Raw genomic sequence first — 11,479 nt, forward strand, 5'->3', positions numbered from 1 at the left:
TGATTTCAGGCAGACCTGGGCAGGTTGGAAAAGTGGGCAGAACACAATAGGATGCAGTACAACAAGGACAAATGGAGTGCTGCACCTAGGGCATAAAAATATCCAGCACACCTACTGGCTGGGGAATGACCCTCTCAGCAGCACAGAAGCGGAAAGGGATCTCAGAGTCATAGTGGACTCCAAGATGAACATGAGTAATCAGTGTGGTGAAATCATCAGCAAAGCTAACTGCACTTCATCATGCATCAGCAGATGCATGACAGAGAGAAAGCCAAGGAGGTGATACTTCCCCTCTATGTGGCATTGGTCAGACTCCAGTTGGCGTACTGTGTCGTTTTGGGCGCTGTACTTTAAGAAGGATATGGATAACCTTGAAAGGGTCCACAGGAGGGCCACTTGTATGGTTAAGGGTTTGCAGGAGAGACTGAGGGACCTGGCCCTCTTCCACCTCCGCAAGACAAGGCCTAGAGGTGATCTTGTGGCCACCTACAAATTCATTAGCGGGGTGCTGCAAGGAACCAGAGATGCTCTGCTCACCAGGGCACCTCTTGGAGTAACAAGGAACAATGGTCACAAACTGACAGAGAGCAGATTTAGACTAGATATCAGGAAAAACTACTTGACGGTAAGGGTGGCCAGAATTTGGAATAGGCTTCCAATGGAGGTGGTGCTCTTCCCTACCTTGGGGTCTTTAAGAGAAGGCTGGATAGGCATCTGGCTGGGGTCATCTGACCCCAGCACTCTTTCCTGCTTATCCAGCCTAGGCAGGGGGTCAGACTTGAGGATCTGTCGAGGTCCCTTCTGACCCTAGCATCTATGAACCAAAGATTTTTTCAAACGTCATTTTTTCCCTTATTGAGTTGAAATTGGTTTGGATTTTTCCCATCTGACTGCTGGGGAAGCTGAGTTACAGAGAAGACTAACATTTTTCATGAACTATCAGCTCCATAAAACCCATGAGGCCTGATTCTTTTTTGCTTTGTTCATCGCACAGTTAAACATAGACTTGTGAAAAGTGAATGCAAAGCTCATGTAAAATGCTACCACCAGGGAGTGGAGAATTGTGATTTGGTATCTCTATATGGTTACTCTGCCTGTGTCAGTGATGGCATGTGGCAAGGGTGAATCAGGCCCATAGTGGTCCATTTCTGTTCTTCCATGAGGCTGACATAGGACTTTACCTGAGAAATATTTCTGCAGCGTATGATTAAGGACTGCAGTATAGTACTACTGATGTGCAAGAAGGCAGAATTAACATTGAACAGGGAGTATTAACTTTGCATTTCCTCACATCTGAGTGTTAGTCGCACTCCTCCCATTATCTGGGTCTTTTTTTCCTTTTGTTATTTTTCAGCATTTCCTAGATTTTTTTTTAAAAAGCAATGCAGCAATACATGTAATAAGACTTTGAAATGCAAGTGAATTGCTTTTAATATAACCCAATGTTTAACATAAAAGATGGGAGACTAGCAGAAATGAGACCCTTTCCTGTGTAGAAGTTTGTGGAAGAGTACTATACTACTCTTTTCCAAACCTTCTGGAGGTTTGGCTGGTTATGGTATAGCTGTTCGTAGGGTGCATTGTGACAGGGACTCTCTTCCAAACACCTCATGGAGACAAAATGGGGTCCAAGCAGCTCCACCCATTTCTTCAGCCCCCTGTAGAACCAAAATTATATGAAGAAATCCACTCTTGCTCTGGGAGCACTAGGACATTTGATAGAGGAAGGAGGTTGTAAGCCATGTTAGTTTGAAGTACGATGTGGGTGGTTAAATGCTTGTTTAACTGATAAGCACAGTGATAACCGGTTATAGCTTACCAGTTACTGTTTAGTGCAGGGCAGGGCACAGTCCAGCAGGGAAGGGGAATCCGTACAGTGCCCCAGCAAGGACCCTGGTCCAGCCACTTCCAGCCTCTCTGCCGCCTACCAGCAGTCCAGGCTTGGGGCAGGCCCCTGCTGCCCACTGTCGCCCACTGTCAAGCCTGTGTTGCTCTGTGTAGGCAGATGCAGCCTGTCCTCCATGGCAGGGTGGGGTGGGGCAGGTGCCAGTCCAGGGCTCAGCACCCGCCTGACTTTGCAGAGCCTAGTGCTGTACCCCCTGCCAGATGCGGCGCCTTCTGTTGCTGCAACTGCTGCTGCTGGCAGTGCCTGTGCGCACTCCCCAGTTGGCCCTGGGGGGCTGCAGGGCCTGGCAGGGGCAAAGTGGAGGTAAGGGGGCACAGTGTGGGTCTCCTGGGCCTGTGGCTCAGGCCCACAGTGCATCCCACCCACCCCATCTGGGCCTGGAGAGGACCTGCCCTACCTCCTGGTGGATTGTGAGGCACAGCCCCGGGAGCCAGGGAACTGCTGAGTCCCCACTGCACACGTGGGGGCTAGAATCACCTCGCTGGTGCCAGCTGGGGCAGGGGCAGGCTAGGCGGAAGTAGCCCCATGTGGGCCAGGCTGGGGGTTGCCATACTGATTAATCATTTACCTATTGCAATTACAACAGGTTTAATCGATATTTTTAAATTAGTATTTACATCCCTGGTCTAAAGTCACACAGAAAGCTGGGCAGGATGTCGCCTTGGAACCTAACTGGTTCAGGAAGACATGAGCTGTCAGGCTTTCATAGGCAACAACCTATTTTGTCAGATGCTAGGAACGAGTCCCTGCCTTTTTTAATAGACTTATGCATCTTTGAACTAGGTAGTTTAGAAGGTGCTACCCTGCCCTACCTTCTGTCTTCACACAGTGAAGAAATGATTGGTTTATGGATTACAGGAAGAGGGGTGTCAGGGAGAGGAAGATGCCCTTTCCCCTGAGGGCATGACACATGCCATCCACTTTACAATTTACCAGTTCAGCTGTGAATGGATCTGTAACTGCTTGGGGAGAGCTCATCTATTCATGACTTACGTGAGTAAAGCTGCAAAGACTCGCAGTAGATCCTTCATAAGTAATCAGAAATTAAGGCAAGTTTAGCATCTGATCCCAAGAAAATGTTATACATTCAAGATAGCGTGTTTACAAAACAAAAACCTCCCCCCCCCAAAAAAACCCAACAACCCACAAAACAATTATGAAAAGAGTTTATTCTGTCACCCAAGAGAACCCCCAACAATTCCTGACACTTCATCCTATATCATGCTAGTATAATATGTGATATAACAAAATTCCAGCAAACCAAATGTGGAACTACATGTCATAATCCCTCTTTTACCCTCCTGAGAGCAAGCTTCCTCATACAATTACATTGGTAATGAGTCTTGGAGTTGGGAAGCTTTTAATTTCAATTGGCTTGGTTTAACTACATCACATTACACCAAAATGACGTTAGTTCAGTTAGAATAAATAAAATAGGGCTTCTGAAGTTGTAACGCCAGGAAAATAAAAAATGTGCTCTCACCTACCCAGATGTAGCAAATCATAGAGATTTACTTCCCATGTGCTACAACATCTAAGTCAAACAGGCATGTGACAGCTGGAGCAAAATAAAATTGGAACTTCAGCCTTAACTTTCTCTGGCCTAATGATAGATCATGAATGTTTAAGAGATTTTAGACAGCAAACTCTTCCTTTGGAATTATTTATGATGCCAAATCTTGCATAGAGGCCATTTAATCATCACATTCTTTATCTGGCTTGTTTGCACATACAAAGTACACAGTAGCAAATGACAGCAGAAATCCTTCTGAAAAATAGTTATTGCATACATAGGGTACCACTTTTCACCATTCCAACCATGCCCCACTGGTGAGAAGTACTGCAATAACTCCCCAGCTATTTATAGTAGCACTAAATTTAAGGAAGGTGGTAGAACTGTAACCCTAGGCCATGGTTATGCTAAAAGTTTTGCCAGTATAGCAAAAGATCATACCCCCAATAAACTAGCAAGACCTGTCACAGCCGGATCTGCATCAAAAAGTGTGCTTCTGTCAGCTGAGCTTATGTCATTATTCAGGGATCTGGGGTGGCGCTGTTGGGCCAAACGTCTCCTTTCCTTGGCATGATCTGCATCTTCAGGAAGAGGATTTGCCGACATGGCTGTCACAGTAGAACCTCACATAGGCAAGCCCAGTTTCAGCTGGTTTAATTTTCCTTTCCTTTAAAGTGTCAAAAATAACTGGAACCTTTTGCTACCCTGCCAAATTCAGTGTCAGCATAAGCACAAAATGTGCTATGTTTTCACACACGTCTTTCTTACTAAGTATCTGTAGAATAAAATGTCCTTTTTTTTAACATTTAAATCTAAATTAGCTTCCTGGCTGAACCCTGCCAGTTGAATATCACACTAGAAGAAAGATTTCCTGCCCTATTAGAAATCTTTGAATAAATATTCAAGTGGTCATGCTACTGTTGCTTAGTACGTTGTACTTTGGCCAACTGACTCTACATTCCCAAAAATCAAGGATCAAAAGATACATGTGAAATATACCCTGTTTAAAAATCAATCTAAAGGATATTGTGTTAAAAAATAATAAAAAACTGGATGACTTGTTTTTTTTGTGCAAGGGGGAACAGCAGAGAATTCAAAACTTAATTACTTCTGTACAGCTTAAGTTTTCCCAGCTCAACTAAGTGAAAACAAATGCTATTTCATTTCCTGCCAAGCACCATCAAGGTAGGCCAATGCTACATCAGTGAAAATATATTCTCAAGTAGTAAAATACCATTTTCCTCTAGAATGCAAATCAACAATTTAGCTCATCCTCTGGAAGTGGCATTGGTTCTGAAAACACTAGTTGACAGATAATAAGAGGGAGGGAAGGAATGACACTCAATTTGTTAATTCAACTGTGGCAGCCTAAACTGGGCAGCACCAAGACCTGGTCTGCTAGTACTGAACATGATCCAGCTTATAGTTTCAGAGGGATAACAGGCCAGTACTTGGGCTGCTTTTTATCACAGTTCTTATCAAAGGTAAGCTGCATGGCGGTCTCCATAGCTTGGATTTTGGGGGCACCCACACCATAGAGTTTCTTCATTTCAGCCATCCTCCTCTCCCCAGGTCTCTCTGTAGGGGGTTGCACTGAGCGGCCTGTTCTGACATGCAGGTCATGATCAGCTTCAACATACATGTCCTGGCGCTCTGCTTCAAGCTGCTGCTGTCTTCCTGCACAAATAAACCACAAGAGACTTAAAATTATTGGGATACCTACCATCCAACACATTAGGATAACAACCTCGCAACATGCCATTCATTGCTGCTTTTTTCTTCTCTTAATGAATACTGATTCAAATGCATCCTAGACCCACCGCTCATAATTGTAGGGAAGGATAAACTGTGGCTTATTAGTACAATTTAGAAAGCAGATTTCACGTTATATATCATGCTGTGTGATATAATAATGAACACCAGAGAACGGCAGGGCAAAAAGTTACAAGAAAAATAAACTGGAACTGAAGTTTAAGACTTCTGTAGACAGTGCTTTGAGCAAGGCAAAATTAAAATCAACTTTGTTTTATCTCTCCCTACAAATATATCTTGAAAGGAATAAGGGAGTGCAAACTAATACTGAAAGTAGTTATTTGCAGCTGCAATGATGAAATGATACAACATAACTTTAGATGAAGCAGAGCCAGAGCAGCGGAAAATGTAAACAGTTACTTTATGAAAAGAATGAAGTAACTACAGACTGTCATGCAAGTGCTATCCATCAACTGCATCCAGTGCAACACAGCTGTCATAGTTGTTTAAATGCTCTAAGTTCATCTATAACTTTAAAAATATAACTAAGATAATATTCATATTATTTTCTAGTTTAAGACCCTGAAGCACTACCAGTTACTTAAGGGTAGTCAAAATAATTCTGAGGTGAAATTCTTAGTTGTATTATATAGTAGGCTGGAAGCATGAAATAGACAATTCCCCCTCCTCAGGCCAGGCTCTGTGCAGTGAACTACAAGTAAAAGCATCAAACTGACAAGACAGATAACAATGTGCTTAAAGACGTGTCCAAAATTGTAGGATTTCTTTTAGAAAATAAAGTATGCCTCTGGTAAAGTCTTGAGTACATCCAATTACTACTCCACACACAGAGAGGTAATGGTTCTCAGTATCTCCCACAACAGAGGCCCTTAATAAGCAAACAAAAGTTATAAACAAGACAAGGAAAGAAAAACTATACTGTTTCTTTTCTAGCATTTAAACAAACAAAAAGAGAAATGGAGACCCACAGATTAAAATGTATGTTTCACATGGGACTCAGACTTTGTATTACGGGTATTGTATTCTGCTTCCCCCAACCCCCAAAGACTAATGCAGAGATTTATCTCTCATGCAACACAGAACATCTGCAAACCCTAAACCAAAGTTAAGTATCTTGACATATCTGCCTTGGAACATCTGTAGTTTATTTTTACACTGGAAAGCAATGTGTGGAGCAGCCAGCTGACAGTTTGTCAGCCTCACTAAATGAATTATTCCTCATTCATGGAAAATAGAAATTTTGAACAGTATAATCTGAACTTTCAATTCTGGCATTTGCTTCTTTGCTGGAAAGGTTGCACTCTCGCTGTTTTAGGCATCATCCATACTTTTTGTCAGAAGGTGGCAAAAAAAGAATCAGGAACTATGTGTGCTTCATTCAACTTAACGCTCTTCTTACAATGATTATGTATTTAGGCATACCTCTAGCACTCTGCTGCCAGTATTCAGAGAAGTATACATTAGAGTTCTGGTTTTTTTTGCATTTGCCCAGTGCCAGGCCACTTTAAACAAAAGGCCTCACTGACACATTAGTAAAAATGCCTGTGGCTAGTACTAAACCAATAGTGGGAGAATGGTCTGTTAACTGTAGGGTCCCAACTACCCTACCATCACATTACAAAATATTAATATAATGCTAGGCTGCCAACAACCAGCCAACATGTTTTTTAGGCAAACATTGTGTTTATTTAGGTGCTTAGTTATGTTAGTAAAAATGTCCATCTATTCCCTGCTCCCTCTTGCCCTAACAAGCTGTAGATCAAAGTCTCTTCCACCCAGTCGTACAGTAAGATTTTTGCAGGGCTGTGAATAGATCTTTAGGCTCTATGACCTGTTCTCTAATATCCTATTAACATGACCCTATTCCTACACTTCTGTATTTATTGTGCAATTTAAAAAAAAAATTCTCTGCATTGCTGCATATGGGAGACATTTCCTCATCTGTTTGCTTGAGAATACTCTTTCGCAGCTTGACACAAGACAACACATTTAAAATAAAATTCACTGCTTTTGGAGGCATGAGTGTATCTGTTTGGTCAGCCACGGGTTTTAAGGTAAACACACAAGGCAGCTCTGCAATATTTCTGTTTGAAGATGCTGAGACAATTCTGTATTATCCCTCTTTTTCACTCCACAGAGAGTGAAATAACACAGCTTCCCCTTAAAGCATTCAACTTTAATTACCGGCAAGATTTCCCCTTCTATTATAATTTGGAACAAAAATTCACAAATAATTTTAGGCATCTGGCCAGCCTACCATATCATCTGGTTATGCAGCAAGGAATAAACATTGCTGACATTTTTATAATTGGACAGTTCCACTTCCCCAAAGTTGCTTTGGTCCTAAAACTAACTCCAGAATCAATATGTCACACTGCTAGATGTGACACATTTCTACTTTTCGATGATCCTTAATTGGCATGAAAACTGTTGGCCTGTTTTTTGGACACAGTGAATAAGAGATTTCTTCCCAACTTTCAGATGCCCAAAAGCCCATATTTAACTCTTTTTCAGTTGTACTGGGGCACTATCAAGATTTTTAGGGTTTTATTATTGTTGTACCAAGTCCTGGTTTTGAACACAAACGTGTAAAGTGCAAAAAAATAAAAATAATAATTAAAAAAAAAAATCAAAACCACAGGGATAGGTCACCTAAGTAATAAGGACTCATGGGGATGTTTTTTGTCTGGTTTTGTTTGTGTCCTTTTCTGGCATGCAATAATCATATTTAATTTTGTAGTACAGTAGATACTATGCCATAGCAGAAGAAATCTATGCCAATTAAGATAGCAGCTTAAAAACAAAGATCTCTCTCATACCATTTTTATTCTTTTGCTCTTCACAATTATAATAGCCAACTTTCAACTTTCCTCCTGTTAGTCCTATACAAAATAATAATGCATCTCAAAGATTTCTCCATAATTCTTTAGGTGGAAGCAGTTCCAATCTGTCATATCTTTTTGGCTTGTGACCTACACAGATGATCCTCTGGCAACAGACCTAGGTCCTTCTCTGATGAAGAAGTTGAAAATGACTCCTCCTTTATTAACTTTGTTTCTTGCTTAGCTCCCATACTATTCTTCAGAGAAATACCTCACTTTCCCCAGTTTTGTTCTTTGCAATTTGTAGCCAATCTGGTTTTCTGTTCAGTCTAGTTGTCTGTTTATTTCAGTGAGTGTTTTTTCTCTCTTACTGCTACACATACATGTTCTGAGTTTCCCGAAGCCCTCCTAAACACTACCTGAGCTGATCTTGAGCAGCGCATCATAGAAAGGGATTATGCTGTCATCATTTTCACTTCTCAGATTCCTTCTCCTCTCTCTTAACACGCTTGTGAGAAGCAGCATTCTGCAGCCACGCCCACACAGACAGTGTGGATGGTTTGGTTCCCTGGGGACGGCTAGCATTGGTGCACACCTTGCACCACTGCTACTTTTCCCTGGGAAATGTTTGTGTCATGTGTGCTCTGGTGTGCAGCAGGTTATCCTGAGTGGGGTAGGGGAGTCTAGGGCCAGCACTGTGCTGGCCCCAGCAGCCTTACCTGTGGTCCTCCTGGGGTTGCAACAGCAGCAGCAGCAACTCTGCTGCACAGAGCCTGGTCAGCAGCTGCAGTGTGGCTCCAGACAGCCCAGCTCCACTTTTGAGCAGTGCATGCTGCCCATGTGTGCACTGCTCTCCTTTTTTCCCCATGGGTTTTTTTGACCCTTGGACGGATACTAGATATCCAGGGGTCAAAAAAAACCTCTGCATTGTTTCCGTGCAGTACAGAGAACAACTGAATGTGTGATAAGTGGTGCCAGAGACTGCACCGCCGTGCTTGTCTGGACGTAGCCTGCTGTGCTAATTTTTTGCCCGTATGCTGCTCCACAGTACGAGATCTCAGCTTTTCCACAGGTATTTTTCCTAGGGAGCAGCACACAGCACTGCATGTAACACTGTAGCAAGCTTCCATGAAAAATCATTTTTGAACTGCCAGAATCAGACTTTAAAAAAAAAAAAAAAGCATATTTATCTTGAACAACAGGTAAGATCTTGGGTACAGCTAAAACCTTACACCTTTCTCTAAAATAAGTTCAAAAACTCAGAATTGTATAAATTGAAGGATTCTGCAACTCCAAAATGGTGAGATCTAAAGGTTGAAACCTTCAGCTCTGCTGCTGAGTAAATGTGGTGCTTTTGCAAGTCTGCGGTGTTAGTGAGAACCCTGAAATGCAACCCACCTTTGAATAAGCCAAAACATGAAAAACAGTCAGGGTTATGCAAAGTAAAAAGAAGAAAAAAGGGCTTTGTTTACTGTTTATGATCTTTCTGAAGCTGGCAAGTGCTAAATATCAGAAAAAATGCACAAATAAACTGAAGGAAAGCAAATGATGCATCTGTGGCTGTAAGAATCACCTCCAGCTTGTTAACCGCTTCTCACTGGTCATTACATGAAGCAGAGTGGATCCATGCTTTAGAGTCCTTTAAAATTGAAATTGGGTTCTACTTGCAGAATGACTGTGTTACCAAGGCTATAAGTGGGATCCTGGTTTTCTCTGATTAAAAAAAAAAATTCCAATTTTCAGGTTTAAAAAAAGGCATTTATCATTTTTCCATGATAAATGAAACACCACTAATATATAGATAAGTGGTGTTTTATTTGAATCATGAAACATGTGGATTGTGCATTACTTATTTCTAATTTGAAAATTGGGGATTTTTTTTTAAATCAGAGAGATTCAGGATCCCTGGTGATAACTATTCTAACTTCTCCCCTCCAATGTCGAACAGGTGAATTTTGCTCTTTAAACAGGATGTTTAGGGCCAGTTTACACAAGGAAATTAACTAGGAGAGCTACAGCAGAAGAATTATTCTGTTGAAAATAAGCTGATGACTCTCCCATACAGAATCACTGAGCATTTATACACATAGCTTTTCATGCCGTGACACGCCAGAGATCTGGCAGGTCAGAGCAGATTTGATTAATCGAGTCTGCTCCGCACATGACCTGACGTACACTGCGCTGCTTCATGTGCAGTTGTATAAGTGGCAAAATGTGCATCAGTGTGCAGACAATAACAGCAGTGCACTTTTGAACTAAAGCACCTTCAAGGTGTTTTAGTTCAAAAGTGTGCCACTGCCATTTTCTCAGTGCTGATGAGCATTTTGCCACTTATACAACTGCATGCGCTGCAGCACTGGGCACAAGCATGTGTACAAATGCCCACTGTTCTGATATAATTCCTCACATAAACAAACGGTTAGTTATTACAATAGCAATCAACCATGACATAAAACTACCACAAAGCGTTGGAGGGATTAAAAGCCCTGGCATCTTTATAATACCTAGTCTTAACTCATTCTGCCCTCTAATGACAAACTGAGTAAATCTTACCATGAGCTTAACTAAGGCCTGTGAACAAGACAACTCTTCATTATAGACTTTAAAATAATAAAAAGAACAGACGTGTTCCTTGTGAGGTTTGCTGTAGTTTGACTGAAATCTCATTAGAGAAACCAGCAGAGGTAAAAATAAGTCTTAAAACAGAATGCAGTCCTCAAAATGGACACTGCTGTAATCAACAATCTGCTGCAGCAGATGCAAAACAGATTTTAGAAATCAAACAGATTTGTTAGACACCGTTTGTTTTGTCATTATGGATACTTTCTTAACTTTTTCAGAGGGAAGCTGACAAATGTAGAAATAAGATGGACTTACAAATTTAAGATGGACAAATAAATCTAAGAACAGAAGTGTAAATATGAAATAAAGAGAAAGCAATTAAGTAAATTCAAAACACATGTACTTGGATGCAAATCTAGAAATGAAATGACAAGATATTGTCAAGACATTTAACCACTCTGGGCCTCAGTCTATTGATCTGTATAATACTTTCCTATGTCACAGGGCTTTTGGAAGGATTTATAAATGAAAGACATCAAATTATTTCAAAATCCTGTAGAGTTTAAATTAAAGAAGCTAGTTCCTGATTTATGTAGAGGTGCACCAATATATCAGTCGCATATCAGATCGGCACCAATAACAGGAATATTGACATTACTGGCCATCGGCTTTTTTGGGCCGATAATGCCACCAATAAATGCTGCCTGCATATATGCAACCAGAGCATGCATGGAGCCAGGATTGCAGCCTGGCGAGCAGCCTCCAGCCGGTAAGTCTGTTGGGGGGGCAGATCGAGGCCCCCAGAGTGAGGGAGGGAGGGAGTGGGGTAGGGGCAGGTGTTGCCTAGCCAAAGCAGGGCATGGGAGGAGCCGCAAGCACCTTGTCCAGGAGGTGGGGGTGGGG

At 41.7% G+C, this 11,479-nt stretch overlaps 1 protein-coding gene across 2 annotated transcripts in view; it reads right to left on the reverse strand.

The window, feature by feature from the left end:
- Window positions 1-3,057: 3,057 nt before the first annotated feature.
- The window catches only part of GEMIN8 (gem nuclear organelle associated protein 8), a 37,578-nt gene continuing 29,156 nt past the window's right edge, over window positions 3,058-11,479 (reverse strand). For both annotated transcript variants that reach the window (XM_019525241.1, XM_019525242.1), the window contains exon 4: window positions 3,058-5,096. In XM_019525241.1, coding sequence (XP_019380786.1) covers window positions 4,840-5,096 — 257 coding nt within the window. In that variant the 3' untranslated portion in view covers window positions 3,058-4,839. The remainder of the gene's footprint in view (window positions 5,097-11,479) is intronic.

This window comes from Gavialis gangeticus, unplaced genomic scaffold, assembly GCF_001723915.1.
Source record: "Gavialis gangeticus isolate Ggan-Ray unplaced genomic scaffold, GavGan_comp1, whole genome shotgun sequence".
Classification (NCBI taxonomy): Eukaryota; Metazoa; Chordata; order Crocodylia; family Gavialidae; genus Gavialis; species Gavialis gangeticus.